The sequence below is a fragment of the Osmerus eperlanus genome, chromosome 1 (genome assembly GCF_963692335.1).
Source record: "Osmerus eperlanus chromosome 1, fOsmEpe2.1, whole genome shotgun sequence".
Lineage (NCBI taxonomy): Eukaryota > Metazoa > Chordata > Actinopteri > Osmeriformes > Osmeridae > Osmerus > Osmerus eperlanus.
In genome coordinates, this window is record NC_085018.1 from 5,137,576 (window position 1) to 5,153,837 (window position 16,262).

The 16,262-nt window shown below is 42.0% G+C and overlaps 1 protein-coding gene across 1 annotated transcript in view; it reads left to right on the plus strand.

Annotated features, from left to right (window-relative positions):
• The window catches only part of cpne9 (copine family member IX), a 226,224-nt gene that overhangs the window by 196,916 nt on the left and 13,046 nt on the right, over nucleotides 1-16,262 (plus strand). Inside the window, 2 exon segments of the mRNA XM_062456646.1 lie at nucleotides 900-1,002; nucleotides 1,222-1,279. Coding sequence (XP_062312630.1) covers nucleotides 900-1,002; nucleotides 1,222-1,279 — 161 coding nt within the window.

The following is a 16,262-nucleotide window of genomic DNA, read 5'->3' on the forward strand; positions in this document are numbered from 1 at the left end:
TGTACTGTTTAGCTGAAATATGAATTGTAAAAACTTACAGCAATGGCGGTCAAAGGATTCTGTTCGTCCTGTTTATCACGGCAACCCCGCCCCTGACGCAAGTTCTTAATACGGACCAATCACAGCCAAGGGGTATCCGTAAAATGACGGACGGACAGACGGATAGTCAGGAAAATCAGGAGGTGCACGTAGAGCTCTCCGAGGGGCTCGGAGAGGGCACGGAGAGGGAATTCCTCGTCGGAGAGGGCGTTCCCTGTGTCCGTCTCCGTAAAAACGGAGACGTATAAATCGGCCTTGAGAGAGAGATGGAGAGAATCAGAGAGGGGGGAAGAGGGAGAGAAAAGTTGTAGTAAACTCTGCTCTCTCGTCTTACTTCCCTCAGGGAAGTGAGCCAATCAGACAGCGATCCAGCGGGTCTCTCTCTGCCCTGCTGTGTCCATTGTTACATGTCAGATACATAAACACAAACACACACACATACATAAATAGTACATAATGTCATAGAGAAGCCTGGCCCACACAAACACTTTTTTTTTTGTTGCATTATTCAGCTTTTGTTCGATTTTTGTTTCAGTGTAATGACTCTTAAAGGCTTTTGAAGTGTAACGTATAGGTTAGGGTTGAGGCTAACCCTAAAGAAAGCTGACAAAACCTTGTTTCCTTTGAACATGCCAATGTACCTTGATCACGCACACACACACTTTGACATACTCACACTGACACAATCGCACAAAAACTGACACAATCACACAAACACTGACAGAATCACACACAGTGAGTGTGTATGCTGTGACAGTATCAAATACATACAAACTGACACAGTCACGTTGACCCCACCCAATGGCACACACAAACTAACACACACTTAATCACAGACTTTGTCCTGTTGCTGTGTTCAGGTGTGCAGAGGACGTGACGGACGGGTCACAGTACTTTGTTCTGCTGATGATCACAGATGGAGTCATCTCAGACATGACGCAAACCAAGGAGGCCGTCGTCAATGTATGCACACAACAACACTGTATCCATTGGAAATCACCACTCAGCACTACTGACGACAATCGCCACTCACATTATTTTGACATTTCCGTTTTGATATATGTCTTTACGATGTGCAGGTTGACTTGAGTTTGGTGTGTTGGTTATGTGGGAAAGAGGGGTTGTGTGTGTGTGTGTAAGTGCAAAACATCTCAAACAGTATCTTTTGTGTTTTCTCCTCAGGCGGCTGCGCTACCCATGTCTATCATCATAGTGGGAGTGGGCCCCGCAGAGTTTGATGGTAGGTGTGTGTACATCAGCATGTGTATGAATGTGTCCCTGTGCGTGCATGTAAAGCATGTGCTTTCCCTGCAGGTCAAACCATTAACAAACAACCCCCCAGAAAATTCTTCAAAGATTCCAAATCCTCTTGTTTTGTTCTTGAGCCATAATAGTAAACTGTTAATCTATTAAAGACAAAACACACACTGTCAATCCCAGTTTAGCCCAATAGGGATTCCCAGATAGACAACAGCCTGCTCTAATCCCACTCCCTGTCAATTGATTCACCCCATAATTGAGTCTGGGCTCTTGGCCTTCTCTCAAATACGGGGGAGGGAAAAAAAGATAGAGACAGGTGAGTAAAGGACTGTAGAGTAGGGGTGGAACGGTACACTGAAGTCACGGTTCGGTTCATACCGCGGTTCAGACATCACGGTTCAGTACGAGTTCGGTACAACGGAGGGAAAAGCAAAACAAACCAGGTTCCTCTACGAGTGAATACGGCGCATTGAAGATGACATGTAAATTCCAATTGCGTCAGTAATTTTTTTGGCCCTGTTTGTATGTGTATCTAATGGCTGGTTAAGCACTTTAGTAAGGAGAATTTGAATAGGTTTTTTTGGTCACGTTCCAGTGACACACCTGGGTGATGGCGTCGGATATTTTTAGTCATTTAGCTAGCACACGCCAGATGCGTTATATGCGTTAGCATGTCGTATTTCCACTCACATACCCCACAACCAGTGACGTGCGGTGATGTCAGTAAGAGGCTAGGCACTTGAATGGGAAAATGTGTCCAAACTTTTGACTGGTACTGTACATGTTGAAGAATACAGGATCGAAGTGCGCAAGTGAGTTTTTCGCTTGTCGTCCGCAGTGAACGGACAGTAAAAGCACTACTGCTTATTCAAAAAAAATAATTGTATTTGATTATGCGTAACTGCTACATTCGTCATCGTACCGTCTAAACAATTGGAATAACACACATATTGCATATATAAATCACAAGAATAAACAGTAAAAATACAAATACAAGTTTATTAAATAAAATGATTTCTTAAAAATGTTTACGTTTGAATTTTGGCAGGCTAAGCAGTGCCTACCATAGATATATATAAAGGGTAGATGTCTCGTCCGCGTTGCCGGACAATGGAGTCGAACGTCCGCACATGGCGGCCATCTTGCTACAGTCAACTCGCTCACCCATAACATTGTGTTGATACTACATGTACTTTTTAAATGACCATAACTTGCTCAATTTTCAACCGATTTTGAAACGGTTTGGTTTGTTATCAACGGCAGAGATGTCGTTATGCCACTGCATACTTATGAATAATTATATTATTTTTTTCAAAATAGAATAGAAGTATGCAGTGGCTTAACGACATCTCTGACGTTGATAACAAACCAAACCGTTTCAAAATCGGTTGAAAATTGAGCAAGTTATGGTCATGGAGCGAGTTGACTGTAGCAAGATGGCTGCCATGTGCGGACATTCTAGACTCCGCCGTAAGACATCTAGTCTTTATACATATCTATGGTGCCTACCTTGCCTACCCAGACTGCACGTCACTGCCCACAACTGCTGGACAACGCCGACACACAGTGCTTGTCTTATCCACCACTCTCTGGCCTGTACTACTGTAACTGACAGGGAAACCGAAGTTTTCCCAAACTTGCAATCTTAAAAATGCCGGTGGGTCCTCTATCTCTCGTGGGTCGCCACCACTCGCCATACTCGTCCTTAGTGCTGCTAGCTAGCCTATCTCTGACTCACGGCGGCGCCAATCAGAGCTTCAGAGCTACAGATGTCCCTAAAGTACACGAGTATCTAACAGTAGTTCCGCATTACATTAATTAATTTGCACGCAAGTTTTATTTATTTTTATACCGTGTATTCTCATACGTGTAATTTCATGCACCGAACCGTGACGCCCGTACCGTACGGTTCGGTACGACTACATGTACCGTTCCACCCCTACTGTAGAGTATCACTTTATTAATCCCTGGGGTGTGAAGAAGTATTAGATAGTACCCAATTGCTGTGAAAGTACCAAGTCAATGAAGTGAATTGCAAAGTACAAGTTCAAGACAAAATCAACGTAATTATTATAGATCTGTAAGGTGCAGTTGTCTGATAAACGCAAGTTGAGCATGTCAGAGGACTGGACAAAGAATACAGGAATCATGGCAGTTAAATAGTATCACAATAAGGGTCTTTTTACTCAAAAGAAACGTCAGGGGGATGACAATCAACATAGCCTTTTCAAGCACAGAAAAAGGACGCCGCATGCTAGATGCTTTTGTTTAGGTAGGGCTCCTAAAAATGGCCCTGACGTTCCATGTTCGCATGAGGTAATATAGCAGGGTGTAGTTCAAACATTGTTTATTATACACAGAGCATTCCAAACTGTATAAAAGTTATAAAGTAATCATTAGTTGTAATCTTTAATTATTGTTAACTGATCAGTGGTTAAGAACAGACCTCTTCTGGTGATTTCATTATTACAGCTGGAGGATGAAAACTATAAATAATACTGAATATAGAAAAGAAACCCACAGTATACAGTGGTAAAAATAGAGGTTATCCATAGCATGCCTAGTAAATGTAAATGTCCATCAAGCCTTTGAACCCCTCTAGCTGTCTGAGGTCCACAGTGTGCCCACCATAGCAGAGAGCTATACCCCACTAGAACTGGCTTATGGTTCTTGTCTTCCTGCTACAGGTAGAAGACACCAAATGTATCATGCTCGGAATCATAGCTAGAAAGTCAGCGAGAAGGTTTTATATACATCCTATAATGTTTTCTGAAAGTAATCAATGAGTCTTATTTACATACAGTACATAGGTACAACACGGTATGGCCAAAAGTATGTGGACACTTGTAATAGACTAGGTAATGATGAAGAAAGTGTTTTGTCTGTCTCGTCTTTTTTGCCATGTATTATCCGTTTGTGGATTGGGAGAGAAAACCAGACCTCTGACAACACAACACTAGGCTTCATGTAGGTCTCAATCATGTTTGTCTCAGCTCTGAAGGCCGGAGGACCATCTTTTATAGGGCACAAGAAAGTAAACATAGATAGTGACAGTCAGGCAGTAATGGTGTTTCAACAGTCACAGAGAAAGAGATTCACAGCTCCTAGCCCATGACCATTCTCATGGCAGAGAGAGATCATACGTGGAGCTCTCCCTGTATTCATCACAAGGGACGTTTACCCAGTAGTCTCCTGACCCTGAACATCTATTCAACTTGACAAATAGACACAATCTACTCTTATCAATACCAAACTCACATGAGAACATACTGTCAAATGACTAGTTCTATTGATTAGTGAGAGTTCTGTTAAATAGCGAATAACATAATATATAATAAACAACATTTTCCTCCACAGTAACCAAGAGGGAGCTCTAAGCTCCTGGTGCGTCATACAGTACCTGTATAATTTAAAGAGACAGTTTCTGGCTGACTGAGTAACACTGTGTATAGTGTGCAGCAAGAAATTAAAGTTGAAAATATTTTTTCCAAAGCACACAGGCTATTTGGGAGTGTATAACCAATTGGCAAGGAGAATAACAAGGCAAATGTGGTGCTGGGTGTAGGGAGGGAATTGTTTGTTCCAGCAGAAAGAGAGTATTGATGAAAGGAGCACATTGGATGGTTGGAAGAATTGAAGCATTACCAGTGTTTGATCCAAGGCTCAATCATGATGCAACAATTATATATTGCTAATGATATTGTGGACCCCGACAAGATTAAATCTATATTACTAAGCATTGTGAGGGCAAACGTACAGTTTAATGAGAAATCTACTGAGTCGAACCAAACTGGGAGAAAAGTCTTTCATTTATGGCACTTTTTCATTGAATGGTACAGGCTTGAATGGTTTTCCATTGTGCAAATCTGGTACCTGTTACTTTTCTTGGAACATCAAAGTTGAGGTTCCAAGCAATCTGAAGCTATACCAAAAGGTGACCTGAAAGTCTCCATGGTAACGAGACGCTGGGCGCTCCTCTGTTTGAGCGACTCGTGATTGAAGGCTAGATAATATATTTAATTGGGTGTGCTCAAGCCTTCGGCGAGCACAACCATTGTCCTCTCACATATATATTATTTATTATTTTCACACCCCTAAGGATCCCTCAATATTTGGAGTACATAGACAACGTCGGGTTTAGGAGCTTTCAACGTTTTTGTGGCAAAAAGTGCCTTGTGTGCACAAAGATAACTCAGTCCTCGCCTAACGCCACAACATCAGCACACGTTAGCAGTGCCGCTGCTATCCATTTTGGTGCCCTAAGCATAATTCCTTTATGATGCCCCCCCTAAAAAAACCTGATTGTTTTTGCCAGTTTAACTTTTTATCACCAAACATATAACTCAATACCAATAGCCTAACACAACAGCATCATCACAATGTAACACCTATTCAGAGGTGGTGGTTCTCTGCTGTGTATCTGTCCCTAAACAGCTGGTTGAGGGTGGTTGATCAGGGCTTGGCAGGGACGGACTGGGAGTAAAAATAGGCCCTGGACTTTGATCCAGACCAGCCCACCAGAACCGGCCCCCGTATACGCCACCACAGCTGCCCTGCCAATGCATCCACATTCTGTGTTTGATGTGATGCTAGTTACGGAGTTCCCAACGTAATGCGAGCGTGCAACACGCACGAGCGAAACATTTTGGCCTTTATTTGAGCGCAAAATAGTTTTTTGAGCTTCATGTAAAATAAACAGCCGTTTTTCAATTGGTAAAACCTTGTCTAGTGAAGGTGATGTATTTTAGTCTCTTAATGCTTCAGCCCCACCCTTATGTTTCTTAGCCTGGTTTTCCAAATTATAAACATTTAAAACTGAAAGCATGCAGCCAAGGAGCTCTCCACCTTTATTAGGCCGTGTTCACACTTGACTTCTTTTTTTTTTGAAAAAAAACGCTGCCTTCAGCGCCTTTTTACATGCAACCCTATGGGAAAAGGAAAAAGGCGGACGCCTTTTTAAAAAAGCGGCCGCCTTTTAAAAACTTAAAAAGCGCTGAGCCCAACGCCTTTTTGAGTTCAATTTTCTCAACTTTTCAGAAAAGCGCTGGGTGACGTCAAGCGCCTTTTTGACAGCTGACCAATCAGGACGAGGAGAGTAAGTACGAGTGTACCTTCCCTAGTAACCTTCTACCTTAGTTACGAGGCTATGGCTCCTCAAACGCCAAAGCTAAAGCAAGTAATTGCATTTTATTGGCCATAGTAGCTAGCTGTCGATAAGTAACCAACGGAAAATAACGGATAATAATGTATCGCTAGAATGTATGATTCCCGTTCAGGTTACAAAAATTCTTGTCAGAAAGGCGCTTGACGTCACCCAGCGCTTTTCTGAAAAGGCAGAAGGTGCTCAAAAGGTGCTCAAAAGGCGCTCAAAAGGCGCTGAAGGCAGCACTTTTTTCTAAAAAAATAAGTCAAGTGTGAACACGGCCTTACTCATTTAAAAACTATTTGATAAATCCAATATAAAAGCATCATAGAATGTAAAGTAAAGTAACAGCTAGCTGGCGTCAGTTAATTGTAAATGCATAGATAATGTTTAACAGTAAAATCTCAATTTAGCTTGCACCTAACATATTTGAGTGTGCTAACATTAGCAATAACGTCAGCTAGTTCGAGGTGTATGCATAGGCTAACTATTAAATTAGCAGCACATTTCCCGTATTTAACAATGATTAAACATAGACTTACCTGAAAGTGATGCACGGGCATCATTTCGCAGTTTCTTTCTCTTTCTTATTTCTGCCCGTGACTCCTGTTGTCTTTTTGATGCAATTTTCGAGTTCGATTTTTAAGTTGACCTAGCCTACTGTCAAAGTTCGTCAGGCCACTGAGATAGGAAAGGGCACCCACGGCGAGCTTGGGAAGTTGAGTGTGTATTTGTTTGTTTGGTTTTTTTGGGGGGGGGGGCACCATCGTAACTTGTTTTGAGCAATTAAATATATCTCTTGTTCTGCCTGTTTTGTGATATACATGCCGAAAAAGTGCCTAATATTTATATACTGATATAATATCGGCATTATAATTATTAGTACTATGATGATTTTTGAGTTGGCAATTTATTGGTGCCCTCTCAGGACTTGGTGCCCTACGCACAGCGCGTAGTGCACGTTATGGGAGCGGCGGCACTGCACGTTAGCAACGACGCATAGATACGACGTGCATAGATGTGCAAGTAAAGGCCGATATATGCTTCTGCGTTTTTCGAAAAACGGACACATGGGAACGCCCTCGTCTCCGTGGAACGCCCTCTACGAGCGCTCCGTCAGCCCTCGGAGAGCCCCGGAGAGCTCGACGTGCACCTCTTGAATTTTCTAACTATCCGTCGTAATTTCGGAGAGCGACGGAGAGCTACGGAGACCCCCTTGGCTGTGATTGGTCAGTATTAAGAACCGCTTGCGTCAGGGGCGGGGTTGCCGTGATAAACAGGACGAACAGAATCCTTTGACCGCCATTGCAGTAAGTTTTTACTATTCATATTTCAGCTAAACAGTACATGTAAATCAGCATCTGAATTAAAATGTGACGAGAAATGGGCAGTGTAGTTGCTGAAAATGTGCGTATTTTATTGATGAAACGGCTAATTTGTAAATTTGCTCCGACTTCTCGATAACCTAGGTAAATAAACACTCCACAACGACTTACAAAAAACCGTTGCGCCACCTACTCTTCTGGCGGTGAATTGTTTTCAGCACCCACAGCCTACGGAGAACCATAAACGAAGTCTATCCGTCCGTATCCGTGCGTATCCGTGCGCCCGCCCATCCGTAAACGGAGACGCAGAAGCATATTTCGGCCTTAAGACTGTCACACAGCAAGTATCGTATCGTGCCGTGGTATACTAGCGGCATCATACATTTAAGACTTGCATGTACAGTAAGTAATGTCACATTAAATAATGTATTTAAACTCAAGCTTGTGTGGTGGGTCGCTGTCTTCAATGCCACAACCTAAACTTTGTCAGAAGAAACGTTTTTAATTTCCGGTGCATTCAAACAATCCCCTCATGAAGTTTGGGTAGCAACAGCAGCTAGGCTAGCTTGCTCGTAGCACAATTTACCAGGGTCAGCTTCTCCACGCAAGTGGCTCTAGACTGAGAACAAATGGTCGCATTTACCATTGGTCATATAAGCAGTGGAAAGAAAATACAACTTCATCATCCAGGATGCTTCCCACCCCCTCCACCAAAGCTTTGAGCTATTAATATCAGGAAGAAGGTTCAGAGTGCCTCTGGCTAAAAAGTCATTATACAACAAATCCTTCATTCCCAATGCAATACATATACAAAACTCATGCTACTGACACATCACACACACACACTCTGCCTTCAATCAAAAGAAAATGTTCTAACATGGCAACATATTGGACAATAAATCTTTTTTAATCTTGAATCTTGAAAACAATGCAAAAGATTGCAAAGATTTTAGTTTGATCAATGCACATGAATCCTATTGTATCTGGAGTAGAACATGTTGGGGATATAAGAATTGGATTGCAATTATGGAAATACCCTGTCATGAATGCTGCAAGACAGACAGGATGACATGTAGTGTCACATTAATTAAAAAAGAATCCACATTCTGGGAGATATGGAAAAGTCACAGGGCTTCAAATCTTGGAGAAACTCCCATTGAGATAAAGATGCACTGGACTCTGGATTTAGGAAAAGCCAATGTGGATGTACATTACCACTAGAATAATTTAACTGTACCACTCTTAGTGCTGGTAGGCTCACGTCCTAGCTTGATACAAGAGTGAGGTTGGAGCATTTTGAGTGCGCTGCAACAGTTTTTTCTATCCTTAAACCAGATGGTACTATAAGGTTATGTGGAGACTATAAACGTACTATATGTAGCGTTTCACCTCGAGCAGTATCTACCATCAATAGTATGTAGTGTGGCGAGACAAGGGGTGTATGGCACGCCATGGTGCTAGATGGGACATATGTTATGTACCGGCAAAATGGCTTAACCTTTGGCTTTCTGGTGACATGAATATCACAAACAGGATCGAAAACAAGGGGAACACTTTGGTTATACAGGGACCGGATGGCTCTTAAAAACGACTCTGGTACCATACTCCCCACAAGATTCCTAGGGGGACATGGTCGTACGCCTTCTCCAAGTTAACAAAACATGTAGGGACCCATCTTGCACCCAGCGCAATTGACTTTGTCAACAACGCAAGTATCATTCCTAGTTTGCACTCGATGCAAAGCGGACTTTTCCCTCCACAGACGCACGTCGGTAAATTAGGGAACGACTTTGCGCTCCCGGGGGCGGTTCAGCGAAAAAAGGAGGCGTGTTACGGCGCAAACCCTCCCTGGTGCTATTTTGCAGGTTCAGAAAAACAATTCCGCCACAGACCAGGAAAAACATAGTTTAAAGTCAATGGCGCGTTATTCAGATGCTATTTTAAGGGCGCATGTTGGCTTGTGCGCACTGCTGGCGAGGCCAGGGTCTTCTTCCTGCAATTTATTAAAAATGAAATTTAAAAAAAAGTACAATGGTTAAACAAATTCTATGAACTAAACAATAAAAAATATAACAATAATAAAAAATATATATATATAAAAATAAGACTAAGAATTTGAATGAGCAGCATGAGTGGGCAACTTAGTGCAATGAGAAAACTGCTCTGCCTTTCCCATACAATGTCACTTCTCTATCTTTTACGGCCCTGGCGAGAACGTCGGTCTCCTCGGCTGTGAACCGCTCCTGGTGTACGCCTGGCAAATCCGTTATGATCGTTATGATAGCAATCCGCCATGGAACAAGCGCGCCTGCTCTTAAAGGGAATGTGAGCTGTCTGATTGGTTTATTGCACGTTACGCCCAAACCACACCCATTAGTAATGTAGCTACTTCAGACCAACCCATTTTAGATTTGCGCCAGGCGCAAAGTCATTTATCCCGCCGGTATAATAGCAACAGCGGCGGAGTCCCGCCCACAAAGTTACTTCCGCTTTGCGTTTTGATACTTGCATTTCAGATCGTTAAAATAGGGCCCGAAGACTGGATGGTCAAACTTCCATGACCCCCACAATAACTCTGTGAGAGTAAAGACCTGGTACACTGTCCCACGGGTAAGACAGAGTCTGCATTGCTTCTCCTGATTCTGTGGTTCGACGATCAGTCTGAGCCTCCTTTCCAGCACCCTGGAATTAACTTTTCTCGGGGAGGCTGAGCTGTGTGACCTCGATAATTGGAGCACACCCTATGATATGACCAAATTCCAGGACGTTGCTAATGGTAGGCTAAACCATTTATGAATATAATAAGGTAGGCCTAATAAAAAGGAGATGACTGCATTGGCGGGGACTGTTATGATTATTGGATTCACAATAGTGTTCCCAATCATTGTTGAAGGTTTATAATTTATAATTTAGAGACACGGACAGACTACAGGGCTCCGTGACTCCTCGATTTGCCCGTCCACACTTTGTCTCCACGCTCTTCGCTCACTTCCTCCTTCAAAAAAAATTCCCCCTTTTCTATACGCTGCCTAACATAATAACAGAAAAAAAACAGAACATGAAATAGCTTACAATAGCATTTATGAAATATCGAGAGGTATAAACTAACAACTTCTTAGATCTGGCTGCGATGAATGTCCATATTCTGTACAAAGAGTGCGTGAACATAATAAGCTTAATTGAATTTATTATTGAGCTGGAAGCATCAGAATGGAATGCTTGAAATGTTGGGTAACTGGATTTGCGTAGACAACGTCGAAAGGAACTGTTGAGACCAAATCCAGTGGGAGTCAGATGGCTGAGCGGTGACGGAGTCGGGCTAGGAATCTGAAGGTTGCCAGTTCGATTCCCAGCCGTGCAAAAATGACGTTGTGTCCTTGGGCAAGGCACTTCACCATACTTGCCTCGGGGGGAATGTCCCTGTACTTACTGTAAGTCGCTCTGGATAAGAGCGTCTGCTAAATGACTAAATGTAAATGTAGTGTAAATCCATTGATTCACTACGCGATCCAACATTAGAGTTAATTACAGTGAACTCATTGTCATGTATAAGAAACCAGTTTTAGATGATTTGAGCTTTGTGACATGGTTCAGCATTATGCTGCTGAAAGTAGCCATCAGAAGATGGGTACACTGTGGTCATAAAGGGATGGACATAGTCAGCAACAATACTCAGGTAGGCTGTTGCGTTTAAACAATCAATTAGTACTAAGGCGTCCAACATGGGCCAAGAAAATATCCCCCACACCATTACACACCACCACCAGCCTAAACCGTTGATACAATACAGGATGGATCCATGTTGTTTACGCCAAATTCTAACCCTACCATCTGAATGTCGCAGCTGAAATCGAGACTCATCAGACCAGGCAACGTTTTTCCAATCTCCTATTGGCCAATTTTGGTGAGTTTGTGCGAATTGTAGCCTCAGTTTCCTGTTCTTAGCTGACAGGAGTGGCACCCTGTGTGGTCTCCTGCTCCTGTAGCCCATCTGCTTCAAGGTTCGACGTGTTGTGTGTTCAGAGATGGTATTCTGCATACATTGGTTGTATCGAGTTGGTTATTTGAGTTACTGTTGCCTTTCTATCATCTCAAACCAGTCTGCCCATTCTTCTCTGACCTCTGACATCAACAAGGCATTTTTCGTCCACACAACTGCCGTTCACTGGATATTTTCTCTTTTTCGGACCATTATCTGTAAACGCTACAGATGGTTGTGTGTGGAAATCCCAGTAGATCAGCAGTTCTTGAAATACCCAGACCAGCCCGTCTGGCACCAACAACCATGCCACGTTCAAAGTCACTTAAATCCCCTTTCTTCCCCATTCTGATGCTCGGTTTGAACTTCAGCAAGTTGTCTTGACCACGTCTACATGCCTAAATGCATTGAGTTGCTGCCATGTGATTTACTGAAGCTTTTTGTGTAAAATAGGTACAGGCGTACCTAATAAAGTGGCCGGTGAGTGTATATATATATTAATATATAAACTCCTCAAAAAAGTTCAGAAACGTTATTTCGATCGATTATTCCTCCCCTTCAATAATACTAATTGGTATTGTATTTTATATCATTGGAAAGCCTGATTAGTCACCTTTACAACGAGGTACAACTTGTAAGGATCGTGCATTCATGGAATGAGCAACACAACTAACCGTGTGGGTAGCAGCCCAAAAGAAAATTGCCAAAATCCCCTGCAATATTCTTCTGTTGGTATTCACTCTCGTTTTGAGCTTCAAGTGGGATCAGCTTGGGCGTGCTGTACATGCCAGAGTGACCAACGCAAACATGTTGGCTGACTTGCGACAAATCCTGGTTGAGGAATGGGATGCCACCCCACAGCAGTGTGTGACCAGGCTGGTGACCAGCATGAGGAGGAGGTGCCAAGCTGTTGTGGCTGCGTATGGATCTTCCACACGCTACTGAGGTCCCTGACAGTGTCAAATGAATAACGTGTAAAAATTGCCAATATGTGTTGTTTTTTCCTTATTACTGTGGTGCAATCATCCAATCCACCAAGCAACTTGAAACGAGACTGAATACCAACAGAAGAATATTGCAGGGGATTTTGGCAAAAAAAAATTGGACCGCTACCCACACGGTTAGCTGTGTTGCTCATTCCACGAATGCACGATCCTTACAAGTTGTACCTCGTTGTAAAGGTGACTAATCAGGCTTTCCAGCTATATAAAATACAATACCAATTGGTATTATTGAAGGGGAGGAATAATCGACCGAAAAACGTTTCCAAACTTTTTTTGAGTATATACATCGTATTCATACGAAATCCTGTGCACAATGCAATGTCCGAACAGCCTATTTAGTCCGTAGATGTAAAGGGAACAAAACCTATTTGAAATCGTCTGTCAGGCTAGTTCTAGTAAATAGACAATTCTCAACCAGTATGATATTATCCACTGCCTATTATGCAGGGAGTCAGGTCCCTGTACTTACTGTAAGTCGCTCTGGATTAGAGCGTCTGCTAAATGACTAAATGTAATGTATTATACACTGCCTTCTTCAGATTCTGAAACACTGGATCTCAATTAGCTCTACACGGACAAGTTGTGTATGCAACGACCCTCCCCCCAAAAAATGTCAAGTTAGCATTTTTTGTATGTTGAAATGTTATGTCTGTTAATGAATTGGAAAGCGAGATAACTATGTAATGAAAAAAAACATCAGATCTGGATCAGAATTATCTGGATTTTGAAATCCCATGTTTTGCTATCCAGGATCAGATAATCCATTTTACATTTGTACTGGTTTTTCACAGCAACATTGGATTGGATCACCCTGATCCAGATACACATTTTTCAAGATTACCAAATTCGGATTCCCAGTGTTGTAAATGGGACTACGTATAACAATGTAGGCCAATGTAGTAGGCTAGCCAAGTAAAAAACAGGTTCAATAGCCAGCATGGGGTCACTTTTAAGTGTTTTAATTTGAAGACACAGAAAAAGTCAAAAATAGAACAATCCAAACTGTCAGAGCCATCTGACCCACAAACAATTGAAAATATACATTCTTCACAAATACAATGTGAATATTTTGAACATGTGTTTCAAAATCAGAAAAAGGCTAAATGTCCAATAGTTAACAAAATTAAAGAACTTTCAAAGTTAGTCTTCGGGTGTGGAGAGACCAGCTTTTTGAAACTCTCCGGAAAGTGAGATTTGTTCCTCTGACAGAATAATCTGTACTTCTGCTTTTACATATAAATAAATGTATATGAATTACATGGTACAAATACTTGTATTTGACCAATTTCAAGTTTTGTTAAATTTTGTTGCTGAAATCTACCCTGAATCCACCCTTCTACTGGGATCAGAATGATCTTGATTTTTTGGATCAAAGGTTGGATTGGAGGATTGGATTACGTGATCTAATCCAATTTCAGACTCCTTTTTTGTTTTTGAACAACCCATTTTCAAGATTTGATCCAATCCAAAAGCCGTAATCCGATCAGATCACTTCTGGCCCCAGGGCCCGGTTTTTCAAAAGTAATCCACTAGGATTTTGGATAACGGATTGGATCAAATCTTGAAAATTGGTTTTTCAAAAGAAAAAACGGATTACATAATAGGATTAGATCACGTAATCCAATCTTGGTTTTGATCCGGATCAAACCTTTAGTTTGGGTTTTTCAGAACTTTTTTGTAGGATTTGGATCACTTTGATCCAAAAAATCTGGATTAAACTGATCCCATCAGAAGGGTGGATTCAGCATGGATTTCATGCCCAAAATGTAATGAAAACTTAAAAAATGTATCAAATAATACTATATTTGGATCATGCAGTATCTGACAAGATATCCTATTTATTCATAAGGTTTTAATTTTATTTGTACATCCGTCAGGCTACAGTGATTAGGTAGGCTTTAACGTATTCAGCCTTTCAGTATAGGCCTGTTTGGCCTCATAAAATAATCCCCCAAACAGCTGTCAAAATTGACCAAAAACAATACATTTTATTCTGTCACTAATTGATATATATATTCATCAAAATCGAAAGTATTTTTGTTTTTAGAATATTTATTAGTGATGCATGCAATGATTACAGAATAAACAAATAAATGCAAAGAATGGCAATCACTGATTTTTTAAATCCAAAACAAATCCAAATCAGAAATAGTGTCTAACTATTGCGATGTTGTGCAGGACAATACAGGCAAGGGTTATGTTGCATGCTTTCTGTGGTTCCGCTCTCAGGTAGTTAAGGCATGCAAAGCGCCTCTTAAGAACTCCATTTAAACGCTCAATTGCACATCTTGCTCTGCAATGAGCAGTGTTGAAGCATGCCTGCGCCGGTGTATTTGCTGTTAGAAAAGGAGTCATCAGCCATGGTAGGAGTGGGTAGGCACTGTCTCCTAATATTATGCCATCCGGTCGGTTGGTTTGGAGGTCTCTATATAGAGCGCTCTCCCTCAGGATACGTGCATCATGGACAGACCCAGGCCACTTGACAACACAGTTGGTGATGATGAGGTCAGCATCACACACAAGTTGGACATTGATGCTGTGCCTCCCCTTTCTGTTTATAAACTCCCATTCATTCTCATGAGGTGCTTGTATATGCACATGTGTGCAGTCGATTGCTCCAATAGTATTGGGCATATTCCCCAAAAGAAAAAAGCTGCGCTTGGCCTGGGCAATCTGGTTGTCCTTTGGAAAAGAAACAAATTCATTGACCAGGCTGGCCAGTGCGATTGACACATCTCTCACCACATCACACACAGCTGATTTCACCACTCCCATATAGTCACCAACAACTTGATAGAAAGTCCCACATGCATAAAATCGGAGAGCAATGAGGATCTGGTCTTCCACAGACAGACTGTGACTCCTTTGGGTTCTGTGTTGAAGTTTTGGCCTGAGAAGGTTCACAAGGTACTCTATATCAGCCTTCCCAAAGCGAAACCGGACATACAGCTCCTCAGTGGTGTATTGCTCCAGTGGCTTGGTACGTTCAACATACACCCTTTGACGGTATCCTCTCATGGCAAAGTGGTGGTGGCGGTGGACAACACCTGCCATTTCACTGTCTCTCTGTGAATCCTCTGAGAAAGGCTGATTTATATGGCTGTGTAGTTGGTCTTTTCAAACACACCTATTACAACTGATTGGTTTTGGCTTGTGTTCAATTGAGGCAATTGGACCCAAGGCCTATAATTGATGAACAATGTTCACTATAGTAAAGCAACGGAACCATGGACTCAAGAAGCTGTAACTTCACTGCTGCTGAAACCAATGCACTACTAGAGGGTGTTCGGTGCCATTATGGAACAATAGTGGGAAGTTTTAATTCTGCTAAGGATACCAACAAAAAGAAAAATTATGTTTGGATTTTAATCACAGAAAATGTGAATGCCATAGGGTCTGGCCAGAGGAGGACCACAGACCAAATCAAATTGCGGTGGAAGAATCTTAAGGCCAGGGCAACAAAGGACCATGCTGAAGCCAAAAACCCACAAACAGGCAACAAGCCATTTAAG